Source organism: Typopeltis vanoorti, chromosome 17, assembly GCF_054136105.1.
Source record: "Typopeltis vanoorti isolate ZY-2024b chromosome 17, IOZ_Tvanoo_1.0, whole genome shotgun sequence".
Lineage (NCBI taxonomy): Eukaryota > Metazoa > Arthropoda > Arachnida > Uropygi > Thelyphonidae > Typopeltis > Typopeltis vanoorti.
Genome location: NC_143565.1, coordinates 29,662,702 through 29,673,512, shown reverse-complemented (window position 1 = coordinate 29,673,512; position 10,811 = coordinate 29,662,702). Strand labels below are relative to the sequence as shown.

The 10,811-nt window shown below is 36.6% G+C and overlaps 1 protein-coding gene across 2 annotated transcripts in view; it reads right to left on the bottom strand.

Moving 5' to 3' along the window:
* Window positions 1-2,836: 2,836 nt before the first annotated feature.
* The window catches only part of LOC150097252 (soluble calcium-activated nucleotidase 1), a 66,631-nt gene continuing 58,656 nt past the window's right edge, over window positions 2,837-10,811 (bottom strand). For both annotated transcript variants that reach the window (XM_090407020.1, XM_090407019.1), the window contains exon 4: window positions 2,837-3,256. In XM_090407020.1, coding sequence (XP_090263146.1) covers window positions 2,886-3,256 — 371 coding nt within the window. In that variant the 3' untranslated portion in view covers window positions 2,837-2,885. The remainder of the gene's footprint in view (window positions 3,257-10,811) is intronic.

The following is a 10,811-nucleotide window of genomic DNA, read 5'->3' as shown; positions in this document are numbered from 1 at the left end:
TAAATAAACTGTAAAATTAAAAATTTAATTTTTTATTTTATAGTTCTTTGAATATATGCAATGTTATTCTTCAGGGATGCTGAACTATTTTGCTGCCTGACAATGTTTATAACAAAAGTAACTTCCCAGTATAAAGTAGTACCAGTTTAATTTGGTGCAAAATTTAATTATATTTATGGCCAGCACACTCTGACAAATCCCAGTGTCTGGTTTCTGAGTGTTTTGACAGCAATATCAGCAGAGTAGTAGCTTGAATTTGATATAATTAATAGAGAAGAATGACTATTCATATGAATACGTTTAAAAGAAAGAATACACAGCAAAAGCTACCGTATATTATCACGTATAATGCGAAAAATGTATGGTAAAAAATACTACTTAAAGTTAGGGGTTCGCATTATATGCGGATACTAAAAAATATAACATCTTATTAGACTTGCATACACAATATATACTACCTAATGCCTATGCAACCAAATCTACTTGACCCACTCACATTCGGCGACCGAGCGCGCATCATATCTGCACATAAAGCCGGTAATGTAAGTAGTGCTAATGATAGAGCACAGTTAGGTATATCGGTTTAACCACAGTTCATTTTAAATATTATTCATTAAACAAACCTAGCCTGAAAATGAAACAACAGAAACGTAAATGTTCATATTTTGAAGCAGGATTTAAATTGCGTGTCGTGCAGTTTGCAGAAGAACATAATAACAGTGTTGCTATGAGAGAATTTGGTGTAGCAGAGAGTAATGTTAGACTTTGGCGTAAGCAAAAAGACAATCTTGAAAAAATCCCCAAAACGAAACACACCCATCGTGGAGATGTAGCATCCTTTCCAGAACTCGACAAAGAGCTAAATGAATGGATTTTGATGCAACGACAAGATGGCATTATAGTAACAAGAAATGCAATTCGTTTTCGAGCTCTACAACTCAAGAATGGTAAATTCAAGGACACACCAGGTATTTCATCTTTTCTTGCTTCACCTGGGTGGTGCAACAGATTTAAGCATTAACATTACGACACTGAACAAAAATTGCGCAGTAGTTACCAAAGCAGCTTGAAGAAAAAGTGCAGTCCTTCCATAAATTTATCATAAAATTACAGAAGTGTCATGGATATGAACTTTCCCAAATTGGCAATATGGATGAGACGCCCATGTACTTTGATATGCCTGGGAATCATTGTTTTTATGAGACACCCTTTTCACCAACTCAGTTGGTGAAAAGGGTGTCTCATAAAAACAACGGGACATGAAAAAATGCATTTTACTGTTGTTCTAGCATGCATGGCAGACGGAACCAAATTAAAGCCGACAGTGATATTTAAAAGGAAGAAACTTCCGAAGCACATGAAATTTCCACCAGGTGTAATTGTTCGCGTCAATCAGAAAGGTTGGATGGATGAAGAAGGTGTACAATTGTGGCTGGATCAAGTATGGAACATACATCCAGGTAACTTGTTATGTCAACAAACCATGCTAGTCTGGGATATGTTCCGGACGCATTTAACGGAGGCAAGCAAAGAGAAAGCATGTGAGCTATGTACAGACCCAGCAGTCATACCGGGTGGTCTAACTTCCGTTTTGCAGCCGCTTGATGTCAGCTTGAATAAGCCGTTTAAAGATCACTTACGTGAAAAATGGAGAGAATGGATGTCATCTGGTTTGGTGAGGATGACAACGGGTGGGAATTTTCCGAAGCCTGAGATCACCCTAGTCACCAGCTGGGTTAAAGAAGCATGGGATTCAATACCATCTGAAATGATTCAATGCTCATTTCTTAAATGTGGAATAAGTAATTCAATGGATGGATCCGAAGATCACGTCATATACAAAAGCGAGGATGATGCACAACAAAATGGAGAGCATGAAGACGATAACGACAACTGCTACACTGATGACGCAATCCCTACAGATGAATTTACAAATGAAATGTTTGATGACTCAAAAGATGAAGAAGAATTTAAAGGATTTTGACATTTTGTTTCAAAATAAATATTTCTTTTGTTAATTTGTATTGTATTATTTACAATGTTATGGAACAAGATTAACAGATCGCATTATACGTGGACATTGTATTTTAGGGCTAGTTTTCAAACAAAATTTCTAGTTCGCATTATACGCGAAAATATATGGTAATCATTTCACCGTTTCATAACAACTGGCATTCTTTCAAACATTAGTGCTGACATCAATTATATACATCTTGGTTCTGCATTTACAATTTCTTTGAGTAACAAATTTGGTCTTCTGAAACAAATTTTATTAAAATTTTGTGAATCTGCATTTCAATTTATTCAGATTTAAAAAAAAAGTGTTGCCTTTATTATCAACTGTGTCAGGATTTGTATTTATAATTTCAATTTTTTTTTAATATCATTATCATTAGTATATATGTCAGCTAGTTATACAAAAGATATCACAACCTTGTAACAGCAATATCTGCATGGAAATGTATGCAAATACAATGATCAAATAAGTGTTGCAGTCAGTACCAATGGTTCACCATCACTATCTATGATATGTAGAAACACAACCATTAGATCAAACAATTTTTGACATTTTCAAGTCATTTTTCATTAGTTAAAAATTACTTAAGGGCTGTCTTAATGAATGTAAAGTATATACATATATTTGACAATTTTCAAGAACATCTTTCAAAATATGTAATAATAAATACAACCATGCTTCCACACCATACTATCCATTTGACTGTATCACACAAAATGATATTATTAATTTAAAAAAAAAAAACGATTTGATTTTTTTTCTGAAGATACACTACTTCATTCAGGTTATCTTTATCAATAACATTAAAGGCAAGCTGACTAACTGATATAATTATTTATTTACATAATTTAACATATAAACAGAGATATCATATAAATTCAATACCTTCATATTTGTATCCCCCAATTTCAACCTCAGGCATTAAGATTTCTCCATTAACAGTAAAGATTGTAATGTATGTTGCAATCTTCCCTTCAATTTCTTCTGATTTTAATGCAATTAAAACTGAATCTGAAGTTCCAGGAACAAATTTAAAGGATGAAAATCCATGTGTTTGTACTAGTGGGCCAACTGTTTTAACAGTAATTTCAGAAAAGTTTTCCGAAGCTTCCAGTAAAATGTTAGTGCCACGTTTTTCATCATCTTTTTCATTGTACTGACTTGTGCTTGCTCGTCGTGGTAGGAAATACCACTTATTACGATAAGTGCTCCAAGCAGTAGCTTCATGTATCATGTAACCTATGGTATAATAACAATAATAAAGTTTTCAAATAATACTTGCAAACATCCACAATCATTTTTAAAAAAATATGTAAGTTGTGTATTATTATTAGTAGTAATAGTAGATCTATATGGAGTCAGTGAATCATCACAGGATGATCTCCATCTCTCTCTCTCTCACACACACACACACACACACAGCTTGTCATACCATAACAAATGCATTCACTGTCTCCACACTTCCAGGCAATGCATTCATCAAACCATCCCAAAACTCTCCATGCAAAAAACCTACTCCTCACTCCTTTGTTCATACCCTCCTTACCCAGCTTCCAAGAATATGGTAAGCCTTACATGAAAAATCTGATCCACATTAATCAGATAATAACCCCTTACCAACTTATATATATCTCAATCATGTCCCCCCCCCCCCCATCCTTCTATCCACTTGACTCTGCATTTTTCATTCTCTTCAAATTCTATGTTCCTGACACCAGAAACCACCTGAGTCAATCTTCTCTTCATTCATTTGAAAACCTGATGACCAAATCTGTGCATAGTAATTCATATGTAGTCTAATCAAAGCCTTATACAAACGAATCATAACATCCTTACTGCTACATGTCAGTGTTCCTGCATCATTCCCATAATGCACTGTGCTGTCCTCACATTTTAGCTAAATGTCTCTGAAATTTCAGGTCCTTATCCATCAACACCCCCAGATCTCTCATCTCCACTTCCTCTAAGATATCCCCCCATCAATCTTATACTTTGCATCCCTTCTGTGCTTCCCAAACTAAACTGATAGTGCCATTCATTTGCCCATTCAGAAAGTCTATTCAAGATCCTTTGCAAGGCTACAATATCCACTATACTTCTCATAGTTCTCAACTTTGCAGCATTGGCAAATAACTGTATATCACTATTCAAGCCCTTCCCAATATCATTTACATACAAATTAAACTGCAATGACCCAAAACACTCCCGGGGTACACATGTGACCCTCCTCCTTTGGGATATTGCTCCCATACACAACTTGTTGATAACTATCAGACAGCCAATCTCCAATCTCATGCACTAATCTACTATCCAACCCCATCTTCCAGTTTAATTACCAGCTTGTCATGTGGCAATCTATCAAAGGATTTAGTAAACTCTAAATATATCACTATGTATGCTTCCTTTTCATCCAATGCATCTGTCATCTTATTATGGTAAGCAAGCAAGTAGACTGCTAAAACATGATCAGTCCTTTAACAAACCCATGCTGTCCATTAAAGTGAATGTTGTTGTCATCAACCCAATTCTGAATCCTGGTTTCCACTAACCTCTCTGATATATTTACCACCAGACAAACAGACTGACCTGTAATTCGAAGCCTTAGACTTATACCCCCCCCCCCTTATGAAGCGGAACAATTCTGCCCTCTTTCCATGCCTTTGGAACTTGGGCAAATCTAAGACTTAAGTTAAAGCTGTTGTTAATTCCCTAGAACATTCCCTTAAGATGGGGTGATATACCATCAAGTCCTACAACTTTATTGACATCAAGTTTACTCAATTCCTCATACACCTCCTGCTTACTCACCAACAGTGGCTCATACCCCTCCTTCCTTTCTTCACACTGCTCTCAAGTTCTGCATGATGTTACTTTCATGAAGATGAAATACTTTTATGAACTGCTCATTTAACATCTCTACTATATCTTCAGTGGTTATTATTCTACTATTCTATCCAAACAGTATCATCCTTCCATAATCATTCTTTTTTCTACTGGCCACGTATTGAAAAAAACTTCTTAAGATTCCTTTTGGCCTCGTTAGTTTTTTGCTACCCTTACCACGTGAGTTACCTCGTTTGCTTGCTCTCTTCACTCCTTGTGAAATTGATTATTACCACACTTATTTTATGCTGCCTCCATAATTCTTCCAAACTGTATGCTTAGCTGCTCCATTCATCCATTTCACATCTTCTATATTCAACCTCTTGACCTTTGGAATGCATTCAGACACTGCCTCTGCTAGACAATCCCTGAACAGGTCCCAAGAAGCACTGATCTCCTTTCCTTCCAATTCTTCATTCCCTGATACAGCTATAAGCTGTCTCCTGAGCTTGTCATAATCACCAATCCTATGGTTCCACATAAATCCCTTTCTCACAGAAGTTCTCATATGACTGGCCACCACCCAAATAATCACCTACCATCTAAGGTGGTTAGGTGCCTCTCAGAAACTCAAGAAATTCAGTATGTAATATAATAAACTATAAATGAAAATGTTTTTAGGAGATTGAAAAATGTCACTTGCCAAGGAGAGATCACCATTTATTATGATAACTATTCTAATTTACAGCTTTATCTTATATATATATATATATATATATATATATATAATTCTTCCAAACTGCATGCCACCCAAAGCCTATTCATCACAACCTGAAATATCCAGGTGTTTACAAGTTGTGGTGCGATTGTAATATTCCTTATTTTGGACAGACTAACAAATCTGTTGAACTTCGTATTGAGGAGCATAAGAGAGACATCTCCTATAAAAGATCACATGCATCTGCCCTATCCAGTCATGTTCTTTTCTCAAACAATCCTCATGATGATCTACAGAGTCACTCAGTTTGCTGGGATAAATCCGAAAACATTTTCCGTTGCAGTGATGAGTTTGAAAGGAAAATCGTGGAGTCCAGGGAAATCCTCCTAAATCCTGAACATTTGAACAGCAATTTGAGTTACAACATCCCTGATAGCCATGCTGCAGTTGTTCAATACTGGCGTTCATGAGAAATTGCAAGCTCGCATGCAACAAACAATAGCCGTTAGATAGAATAACTTGAAAAATACAACATTTTTGTGTCAATTATGTATTGCATTTTTTGCCTATAATTCTAAGTTTTTTGTAACTTCAATTTTTATTACTGTGCTCTACCTTAGTGGATACTTGAAGAAGGCTAAAACTAGTTGTATCATTTTCATTAAAACTTCATATTTTATCTCGGTTTAAGTCATTAAATATTTATTCTTTAAAAAAATATATATATATGTATGTATACTAGGCAGCCTATTTATTAAGTACACTACCTAACATTAAGTAGAACCGGTATAGCTCTTAGAATAGACTCAGAACAAATATCTGTTGAAGGAACATGCATTCCATACGGTAAAGAAAATATTGTGCTTTCTTTACCATGTGGGATGCTACCCAATGAAGACTTGATTACATACATAGTTTCCTGAGACTGCAATATAAGAGGCCTTGTTGCAAGCAGCTTGTTCCATTTCATCCCATACATGCTCAGTTCAGTTGGGATGATATTTGGTGACTGAGTAAATGAAGCATTGGCAAAATCTCCTTCATGCTTCTGGAATCATTCCTAAGAGATGCTTGCCTTGTGCCATGGCTCAATATCTTACCAGAAGTAACCATTACCAGATGGATGAACTAAGCATGATAGGATGTACCTACCTGATCACCAATAGCATTCAAGCAAAGCTACCCTAGTATCAGGATAGCAATGCCAAAAAACATATTCTAACCATCTTGCACAATGGATCTACTGATTTATGCTGCTATTGCCATATTCAAGAATTCAACTGGATTCAATAAAATGAGATAAGCCAATCAATTTAAGTCCAGAAAAGCCCAATTGATAAGCCCACTAATAGCTGTATGTTTTTAGAGTTTAGAAATGTGAAATTGCAGATTTAATGGAAATGAAGTAGAGAGAAAAATTAATGGAGAAAAACTACTATAATTTGCTGTAGTAAGTTTACAAACCTAGGACCAGCTCTTAAATCTAATCATTTTTGCTTCCCACAGTATTATATGCTGAACTGCCAGTGATGATTCTGTGAGAGATGAAATACCTGAAGGATTAACCTAACAATCAATTTCATTCCTCTATGCTGTGCCCAATTTCTACTAAATCTACAGTGCAAGTTTTAACAAGCACCTGAACGTACATATCTGTTTGCTGCTCTACGTAAAGGTCTGGAATAGGTTTTCATGCTTTCAATATGGTGAATGTTTAAATTGAATTACTGCTGGAGTCTGTGATTAACGCCTAATGGCAAATGTTTTCAAAGTAAGATATGATATATAGTGTGATGTGTAGATAGTTTGTTGACGAGTCTTCTGACTCCATGGAGGTCTACTAATAATATCAATCCATAGTGGGATTTTGAACCCACATGTAGAATTAGGAGAAGAAATGCTATCAACTTAGCCAATGAGAGTGACAGTTGTTCTTTTTTGCTAAGAACATCAATAAACAGGTTCACCAATATCAAGGCTGAGCAAAAAAAAAAAACACAGTGGAATTGCTAGACTACTCTCATATCTGGATGCTCTGATCTTTATATCCAACCAAAATACAGACATATGAAGTGAATATATTAAAGATATAGTATTATCATTATGTTCAGAAATGATGACTATAATGCCACTTTATTAAAATGTGGCATTAAAGCAAATACCAACAACTGCCAAATGACAGGACATGAACAATCATAAAAGGATAATGTAATGTGTGTTGATATAAGCTAGAGAGAATAGAGGGTGAGAAGCAGCATATGTTTAGACAGTTAAGCTTGGCAAGTGCAAGAACAATGGTTGTTATGGGAGATTTTAACTACAGCAGTATAAATTGGGAAGAGGAGAAACTGCATGTAATATTAAGGGAATGGAATTTCTAGAATTCTTGAAGGATAAATGTCTTAGGCAACATGTAGTAGAAAGAGAACAAGCGTCAAGAGATTTGGATTTGGTCACAGAATCACAAGAGCTGATAATAACTGAGATGGCATCTCTGCGCTAGTTGGAGAGAGTGACCATGTGGTTTTGACTTGCAAGATGAATAGACAAGCAGAGTATCAAAGAGAAAGGAATGTATGTAGAATTATAAGGCAGGTGATTATAATAGTCTTAGATATCAACTTGAAGGAATTCAATGGAGGGAGGAATTGGAAGGGAGAGGTATCATTATTGCTTGGGAAATTGTGAAGGAATATTTATTAGAAGCAATAGTAAGCTGTACACGACGAGTGAAGAAGAGAACACAATTTGGTGTAAAGTGGATGACAAACAATATTAAAAAGGAAATTATTATTATTATTATGTGACACCTCCAGGGAGTCCAAAGATTCATCAAGGGAGGACATCTACTCTACAACTCTGTCTCCACTGCTCTTACCATCATCATAATTGATAGGTTAGTCCTGTGGAAATGGCATTTGCTTTCATAGTGCTAAGTCGAAGACAGTTCTAAGTTCGATTCTAGTCGCCGTCTGGAGGAAATTTTTCTAGGCCTTTTTTTTCCCTGGCCTGGTTAGCCGAGTGATTAGTATATCTGCTATCCAGCCAAAAAGGCTGCGGGTTCGAATCCTACCGTTAGCATGGATGTTTGTGATTGTCTGTGAAAATTTAGCGGTGTGGTTGTGGGTGGTAGATGGCGTTGGTGTAGATGTGATGGTAGTTGCAGTTGGTGGAGATATAGTCGTAGAGTAGGTGCCCTCCCTCGATGAGTTCTTGGACTCCCTGGACTTGTCATGTAATAATAATAATAACCTATACCAAGTGTCCACTACCACCACTTTTACAGACATCCATGCCCATGGCAGGACTTGAACCCACAGCCTTTTGGCTGGAGAGTGGATAAGCTAACCACTCGGCCAACCAGGCCAGCATGCAGGTTAAAAAGGGGTTATGGAAGAAGGGTGGAGTGTAGATGCATGAATAATATGACTCAGGCCAGGATAGTGACTAGTATGGAAAGGAAGGCAAAACTGGAAGAGATTTACCCTGAGATCCAAAGAAAATCCTAAGGAATTTTTTAGCTATGCGGCCAGTAGGAGGAGATATGATTATGGAAGAATGACATTGTTGGATACAAATGGGAATAGAGTGACTGATGCAAAGGAAATAGTGGGATTTTTCAATGAACACTTTATTGGGGTATTTTATCCTGCTGGAGAAGTAGGTTTTAATACTAGAGGGATAGGCAGGTTCTGGGTTTAGAAGTGTAAGAAGAGAGTGTGTTTCAAATGCTGAGTACTCTGGATGCCAATAAAACAGTGGGACTGGATGGAATTTTGTCACGGGTTTTCAGAGAATGTGCTAAAGAACTGACAGCTCCACTGACCTGGCTTTCCAATGAAAGTCTAGCAAAGGGAAAGGTACCCAAGGAGTGGAAAGAGGGAAAGATAGTGCCATTGCATAAGGGTGGTAGCAGACTGGAAGTGTCAAATTATAGACCAGTTTGTGTTTCATCAGTAGTTGTTAAGATCTTGGAGAAATTAGTGAGGGACCATATACAGCTTTGGGCAGATGAGGATAATGTTATCTGTGAGCGGCAACATGGATTTGTTATGGGCACTCTTGCTTTAGTAATATGATTGCCTTTTATATAAAGTGACAAGAGTAGTCGATGAGGGAAAGGCATTCGCCTTTCTTTTGATGAGAGCCATTTTTATTTATTTATTTTTCTTTGGATTTTACAAAGGCTTTTGACAGGGTACCACATGATGAGCTGATATTTAAATTGCAGTACATGTGTTTAGATGTCAGGTTAGTGAACTGAATTCAGGACTGGCTATCTGATAGGTATCAGAGTTGTGTATGGGGTAAGGAGGGGGTGAGACAATATCAAGCAGGCAGAAGGTTACAAGTGGGGTCCCACAGGGCTCAGTAATGGGACCTATATTGTTTAACTTTTATATCAATGATATTGTCAATGGATTGAAAGGGGACGTTCAGTTGTTTACAGATAATCTGAAGCTGGGAAGGGTTATTAGTAATAGTACAGATGTGGTAGCCCTGCAAGAGGATTTGAATAAACTGGGCAGATGGGCAAATGTGGATGTCAGTTTAATGCAGCAAAATGTAATGTCTTGAAGTTTGGGATACATCGATGGGAAGCAGCATACAAGGTAATATCTCAATGTATCCAGAGTGTTTGAAGAATAAATAGGTTGGAAATGAAATGGATGTGCAGCCTTATTAAGCAAGAGATCCACAAGAAGAAGATGGTGTGGAAAGAATATCGTGAGAATAAGAGTGAGAAGAGTTATGAAACATATAAAGTTCAGGCCAGAAAAGTAATGAGTATTGTGGGGAAAGCTAAATCGGAGTGTGAAAAGAAATTAGATATGCAAGCTAAAGGCAATCCAAAAGAATTTTATCATTATGCTGCAAGAAAAAGAAAGAATGCATGTGGAAGAATAACTTTATTGAATGCAGATGGTACTCAAGTGTGGGAAGCTAATGAGATTGTTCAGTTAATGAGTGCTCACTTTGCTAAGATATATCAACCATGTGATGTAGCATGGTGCACAGTGCTACATTGGATGAAGAGTTAGAGATTCATGAAAATGAGATACTCATTTTCATGAATCTCATTGAAGAGCTGTTGCATAACCTGATAAGAATTTGTCTATAGGGACAGATGGAATATCAGCCCATTTGCTAAAGGAATGTTCAGCCGAATTGGCTACACCTTTCATATGTTTGTATAACTTGAGTCTCAGCTTAGGAATGGAAGGAATGTATGATAGTTCCATTATACAAGGG